The sequence below is a fragment of the Dipodomys ordii genome, unplaced genomic scaffold (genome assembly GCF_000151885.1).
Source record: "Dipodomys ordii isolate 6190 unplaced genomic scaffold, Dord_2.0 Scaffold173, whole genome shotgun sequence".
NCBI classification, from domain to species: Eukaryota; Metazoa; Chordata; class Mammalia; order Rodentia; family Heteromyidae; genus Dipodomys; species Dipodomys ordii.
This window is the reverse complement of record NW_012267389.1, coordinates 976,471-983,582: the sequence shown is the minus strand read 5'-3', so window position 1 is coordinate 983,582 and position 7,112 is coordinate 976,471. Positions and strand designations below refer to the sequence as shown.

At 47.4% G+C, this 7,112-nt stretch overlaps 1 protein-coding gene and 1 pseudogene across 1 annotated transcript in view; one reads left to right on the top strand and one right to left on the bottom strand.

Moving 5' to 3' along the window:
* Window positions 1-2,095: 2,095 nt before the first annotated feature.
* LOC105998815 lies at window positions 2,096-2,499 on the bottom strand (annotated as a pseudogene).
* A 1-nt stretch (window position 2,500) lies between these two features.
* The window catches only part of Vipr2 (vasoactive intestinal peptide receptor 2), a 75,027-nt gene continuing 70,415 nt past the window's right edge, over window positions 2,501-7,112 (top strand). Inside the window, exons 1-2 of the mRNA XM_013033637.1 lie at window positions 2,501-2,534; window positions 2,747-2,875. Of these exons, the coding sequence (XP_012889091.1) occupies window positions 2,501-2,534; window positions 2,747-2,875 (163 nt within the window). The remainder of the gene's footprint in view (window positions 2,535-2,746; window positions 2,876-7,112) is intronic.

The following is a 7,112-nucleotide window of genomic DNA, read 5'->3' as shown; positions in this document are numbered from 1 at the left end:
CTCTACCACTGAGCCACCTTCCCAGCCCCAGAAGTAAAGTCTTAATGAGAGGAGAGAGTAAGGTCAAGACAGAGAAAGAGAAATACAGAGAGAAAGTGTGGAATATGAGATGCAGGGAGAAAAAGAAAGAGGAGCAGGAGGAGGGAGAAAAAAGGAAGGAGAGAGGAGGAGGAGGGATGTAGGTGGCAGCTGGGGACAGCGACGGCCTTTTCCTCTTGCTGAGGTCTGAGACAGGCACAGAAGCAAAGCATGTGAGTGTTTGTGAAGCAGAGTCGAGAACGGTGCTGAGGCGCAAGCCTGCGGGCCTCTGCCTGGTGCCCGGCCGGTGGAGAGCATCGGTGACCCGGCTGTGTGTCCTGACTAGAGACTGTCCATGGCTGTGGAACCACCGCTTGTGGCTCTCCCCTCTGCCCTCCTTTCCCATGCCTCTCATCTATTTGAAAAACTCCTTTACATCAAGTGCTAGAGTCAAAATGATGACAATTTTGTCTGTAAGGGTTAAGTTTCCATTGTGTCCTGAAGCCTTTAAAAATGTCATTAGCCTCTTACAACCACAGTGAACACAGATGGTCCTCAGACGAGGCTCTGTGTATAGCACACCGTCCTTAAGAATAAACATGCGCTTACTTGAATCAAATCAAAGGCTATGAAGAGGATGGCCTTGAATAATGAGTCATTATGGGTTCGTTAAAAGAGCTCCATTGACCTTAAATTAATACTAACAACAATGTTGTGTGTTAACTTTCCTGCTCAGAATCAAAAAAACTTTATTTGATTTTGTTTCATTAAAAAAAACCTTTTTCCAAGTTGAAAGGTTTTTTTTTTATTAGTTTTTTTATTGAGAAAATACCACACAGAGGGGTTACAATTACATGAGCAAGGTAATGAATACATTTCTTATCAAACATTGTTGCTTCCTCCTTTGTTTTTCCTTTACCATCCCTGCCCTCCCATCTCCAGGACTACACTCCCCCCACCCCCGCAACCCCACCTGCCAAAGCTGTAAAGTTTGTTTTCGACATAACAACTTGTACATCTCATTGTTGCAATGGGTCCACCTGTATCCCTATTTCGACGATTTGTTTTTTCCCCTTGCCTCCCCAAATTATACCAACATCAAATGCAGTGAAAGCAGGGGTTATACCGTGGGGGAGAGACATACAAAGCAACAAAGAAATCATCTTATAAATATGTTAGAAACAATCACAAGAATGAAAAACCACTTGAGTCCTTATCTTAGGGTTCACTTCACTTAACATCAACTTATCTGACCGTTTCTGGTTGATTCAAACATGTACTAGTAATTGCAAATAAGGGAAACCATGGGACCTATGTTTCTTTGGGCCTGGCTTACTTCACTTAATATAATTTTTTCCCAAGTCTTTCCATTTCCTAACACATGGGGCAAAGAAAATGAAAGTGATCACTTTTTTATTTTTTTAAATACTATTTTATTTATACTCATATGAAAAAATGGCTAAAGCTATCACATTTATAGTCATACTGATACTGGAAGCAGGATTCAGTAAAAAAATCATATTTAAATTCTGTAAAGAACAATTGACAAAATGCTGATTGGTTATAGAGAGCAGAGTAGGAAGAAAAGAATAAGCTATAATTTTCCTTTTCATTAAAGAGAAGCACCCGCTGAACTTATTATGTGTGTGTGTGTGTGTGTGTGTGTGTGTGTGTACACCACAACATAATACATAATGTAGTGATTGTACTGATTTTATTACATTTACTAAGCCATTTTATCTTCCTCGCTCTCAGTACAAAGAAATAAAACACAATGGAAGGAAAAATATGTCCTCATTGTTACAGGAAGAGGGTCTGCTGTGCCCTTACCCCCCACGAGTCCTCTACCCAGAGAACACTCAGAGGCTCAAGTGAGCAACACAGCATTTTGATTCTGATCCACTTCACAGGACCCCAGGCACGTGTGGTGGCCGCAGAGCCGTCGGCTGAACCATGTCAGCTTGTGCCTATTCTATGCCTGGTCTGCCTATCAACTACACCTACAGGCTGCATCTCTAGGGTGGAAGAGGGGCCCATTCTTACTTGCATACTTACATACAGAGAAAAGCATTGTGGCCTAAAGATCGCTGGATCGACTTGTGTTGTTGTAACAAGATGAGGTATACATCAAAACCACTACTTTGATCACTTCTTCAAACAATGGAGCAAGTTCCTTTTCTAGGCTGACAATTAGTGCTGTGTTGGCATTGCTACTGGCTATAAAACTCACCAGGAGAGCTAAAGGATTGAATTGAACCACTTGGCAGGTGTTAAAGTAACAGATGATGCTTTTATTCTTTGAAAGTCCAAGTTTGCTCCCTTGGTCTATTGCAAGTGCAAAAGTAGATAAGAAGCCGGATCGCAAGGCATCTCAGCAAGCATTGTCATCGGCCAGTTTGGTAACAGGTACACCATCTCTATCTGACACAGTAGTATGGAGTCCTTCAATTCATAGAGACATCACTTTAGGTCATCTGCCATGATGACCTCTCACAGGATCAATCTTGCACACCGGGGTTACTTGCCACTGGAATGTCCCCACCATACTTGAGCTAAAGACAAATCCCCTGCCAGCTCCTGTCACCTGGCGTGTGACCTCGTTAGTGCTCCTGGAAGCATTTGCTAGGCCTTCACAGCCACGTGACTGATCACTTTCACATGAGTGTTGTTTTGAAAGCAGTTTAGAATCATGTTGATTTTTGCTTGACTTGCCTCTTGCACAATTTAGATGCTTCTATTTCTTTCAACCTTGAACAGGTGAACAGCATCCATCCAGAATGCCGGTTTCATCTGGAAATACAGGAGGAAGAAACAAAATGTGCAGAGCTTCTAAGCACTCAACCCAAAAGCCACAGAGGTAGGTCCTGGACGGGCTCATCTGCTCATTTGGGAAAGGCAGACTTCGCACAGCCCCCTCTCCTGACTGTGGGCGGGTACCGACGGGTCGGGTCTGCCTTTCCCAGCGTTAGCACACTGCGAGCAAACCTCACCTAGCAGTGTGCCAGGGAGGGCATCGTGCAAACCTTGCAAAAGAAAGCCTCGGTCTCTAACAGCAACGGTTTCCCTGGCTTGATAACAGTCACAATTACGTTTTCAAAGTCAGCTCTAATTTTTCAAGAATTGAGCATTTGTTTGAATTCCTCCATTTTAAATCTTGGCCATGCTTATTACAGTGACTTTAGTCCATTTAGTAATGATAGAAACTCACCCCAAAACCTTATGAACCCTGAAATAATACTTTTATTTTCTTGAAGACAGACCTGTTGTAAACGCTGTGAACCTGTCTGTCCACTCTGTCCTCGGCTGGTCAGAAAGAGACTGACTGGGCCTCCCACATGTTTACACCACAGAAGGGCTTTGGGGCAGCACCCACTCATCAAAAGTAACGACAACTTTTATCCTTGTGCTTTCTTTTTTGCCAGCCCTAGGGCTTGAACTCAGGGCCAAGGTGTTTCGCTGAGTCTCTTTGTGCTTAAAGTGAGGCTCTACCACTTGTGCCACAGTACCACTTCCAGCCAGTTCTGAATAGTGTATGGAAGATAAGAGTCTCACAGACTTTCCTGCCCAGGCTAGCCTTGAACCGCAATCCTCAGATCTCAGCTGGCGTTATAAGTGTGAGCCACAGGAGCCTGGCCGTGTGCTTTCTTTTTCTATGATCTATGCCACAATTTTATCTTCTTCAAGAAAGAAAGTAAAATCAAAGTAAGGTTCTGTTAAAACAGCCCACAGGCCTCCAGCAGACCTCAGAATCTGGTCTTGGTTCTAGACTGGTCTTTCCAATAGAACTCAAGATGAGCCATACAACTGATTTAAGTTTTTCTAGTAGCCACATGAAGTAAAAGAGAGGCACGTAATGTTGGTTTTAATTTTACATTTACCCAAATGTATCTAATTCTTTATCATTTTGACTTTCGTTCAATATAAAATTATTACTTTAAATTATTTTATGCTGTCTTAGAACCTAGAATATTTCTAGTGAGCATTGAGCCCCATTGAGACCACATTTCAGAGATCTGTAGCCACAGGCAGCCTGTGGCTCTGAGGCTGGACAGAGCAGCGCCTTTGCCTTTCCTGTCCCCTAAAGTTCCATTTCCTAATCTGGTCCCAGGACTCTTTCTAGCCTTCAATACCTGTGATCCTGAGACAGACAGACAGACAGACAGACACACACACACACACACACACACACACACACACACACACAGGTCTCAAGGCCACACCCTCCAACTTGTTTTGCGGAACTCTGTCCAGAGAATATGTGTCCAGGAGCTCAGCTTTGTAGCACCTGCCGGAAGGCAGGCTCTATGAAGAACGCAGGCTGGCCTTGATGGTCACAGCCTCAGGGAGAATCCAGAGCTCAGGACCGCTGGACTGGGAAGACAGGCCGTTGGAGCCATGAGCCTGGGGTCCTGGGAAGAGCAGCCTCACCCCAGCCAGCTGCTCCCCAAGGAGATGCCGGTTACAAAATGCCCAGCTCCCGATTTTTATAGGACTTAGCAGGAAGAAAGCTTTATGTAAAATACTTAATTTTTTAAAGTTTGAAAACAGTACTTTAAAAAAAAAAAAAGGAGCCAGGCACTCTGTGTCCAGTGCTGGCCTGGGGCTGGCGGTGGCTCTCCGGTGTGTGTACACTACAGCACGCCAGCACGTGGAGAATGCTCACATCTGTGTGTGGACACCGGCAGGTGCCTGGGCTGCTGTACCCCAGGCAGAGCTGGAGAATACTGCTTGCTTGCTTGGGTACAAGTGATAGCTGAGTGACTCAGTCTAGACTGTAGGATGCCCTGTTCTCTCTGATCTAGACTGTAGGATGCTTCCTTGTTATCTCAGATCTAGACTGTAGGATGCTTCCTTGTTATCTCAGATCTAGACTGTAGGATGCTTCCTTGTTATCTCAGATCTAGACTGTAGGATGCCCCCACCCCTGTTTGGTGCAAATGGGAAAACTTACTTGGTTTATTTGCAGTCTCAAAAGTCTTCTTGGATGACACTTACATTGATGGTTCTTACTTTCCATTTTAGTTTTATAGAAAAAATATTTTTATCTGATTTACTCTACTGTTTGACTTGAAAAAAGTGTTTGGTGCCAGCCTCCCAGCCCTGGGGAAGAGGCAGAGCTGACTCAGCCCACCTTCCCTGTGAAAACAACCTGGGTCCACGGTGCTTTCTACTTGCAGTCCTTGCAGTCCTAGTGAGGGCTCACGTGCTATTGCACACCTGACAGGGACAGCGCGAGCTGAGACTTCTGGTGGGCCAGGCCGTGGGAAGGGAGCGGACACGGGCCTCGTTCAGCTAGAAGGGACACTGCGGACGCAGGAAGGACCAGTGACACAAGGTGTATAGTCTGATATGGAATCTTGCTCTTCATTAGGTGATGAATCAATGTTTTAAAAAAGCATGTAACAAATCCTAACAACTAGTCTCAATGCTAAGCTTGTTCAAAACACTCACTGTGGGGCCACGGAGTTGTTCTTGCCTGTTTGTGACAATGCTGCTCAGACCAACGGAACCCTGCTGTGAATGGAGCCCTGCAAGGCTTCCATCTGGGAATGCCTCCCGGAAGCCCCCGGAAGCCCCGGGGAACTGTGCTGGTGGGCGGGAGGGGCCAGAGGAGCGGGAGGGGCGGCCCTGCAAGCCACACGGGCCAGGGAGGGCAGGACCGCCACATGGCTCTGCCCCCCATGCCCACGTCTGCAGACTCCAGGGCTTGGCCGAGCAAGGTGAGGTCTGACTGAAGCAGAGGTAGGGGCCAGGTCAGTGTAGGGCGGAGCCGCTGGCAGTGGTGTGGAAATGAGTGCTGGCTTCTGTCTCCCTGTGGGGAGGCCTGGGAGGTTTGAGATCATTCCCCACTTGGGCCTCGCACGGTGGTCCACTGCAGCCTCCAGGTGCTGGAGAAGACTGGTGTCTCCTGAGACACAGCCCCACCCTAAGAAACCTGAGCTGCCGCAGGGCTCCCCCAAGCACTGGGTGACACCACTCTGCCACTCCAGCCATTTTCCAGAAGGCAGAGGGCAGGCAAGGCCATGTCACAAGATGCCTGTGCAACGTCCCTCACGGGCCCCGCACTGACCCCGTGGGACGTCCCTCACAGGCCCCATGTGACCCCGTGGGACGTCCCTCACAGGCCCCGCACTGACCCCTGGGACGTCCCTCACAGACCCCGAGGTGACTTCATCCTGCTTTATTATCTGAGTGTGCTGTGCTGCCTGTCAGCCCAGTGGCTATAGCTTACTGTGAACGGGGCCCTTCTGTCCACTGTCCTGGAGAGAGAGACATCTGGTTCCTGTGATGTATTTCAAATCTTATTCAGTGCTTGGCCCTTAAAGTCTGTAAAAAGCACCAGGCACTGGTGCCCCATAAGGTGCGGAGATCTGAGGATCATGATTCAAAGCCAGCTGGGGCAGAAAAGTCCCTGTGAGACTCTTATCTCCAATTAACTACCCCAAAACTGGCAGTGGTGCTGTGGCTCAAGTGGTAGAGTGCTAGCCTTGAGCACAAAGAAGCTCAGAGACAGCGTCCAGGTCTGGAGGCTAAGCCCTAGGACCAGCACACAAAAATGTACTTAAAGTGAGAAGTGTGTTTGTAGGAGACCTCACCTGCCACCTCTGGCACCCACTCCCAGCAGATATGCCACGGCACCCTTTTGTCTTCATGCATTTGGAAACCAGCACAGCATACACACGTTTGCTGCGGTCCGCATTTTGTTCTTCTTTTTCTTTTTTGTTCTTAAGTTTAATAGTGCATCCAGAGGCTATTCTGCGATGTCTCATCTATTCAATTTAAGTGCTGTATGTTCTCCTGATGCATTCCTTTGGTCTCTCCCAGACTCTTGGACCTTTAGACAGCTGACAATATTCTGCTGCTACAAAAAATGTTCTGGTGACTGTCTTGTTCATGAGAATTAAATATTTCATCAGCACTTGAGGGCTCAGTTCAAGCCCTACCTCAGTTCCCCCTTCTAGTGGAGAAGGAGGGACAGAGGCCGGGACAGAGGTCGCTGGGAGAGGACGGGCGAGTGAGGCCATGCGGGGAGAGCAGGCTGACTTCTACTCAGCCATGCTGCTCTCTCCCCCACCCCCCACCCCCCCACCTAC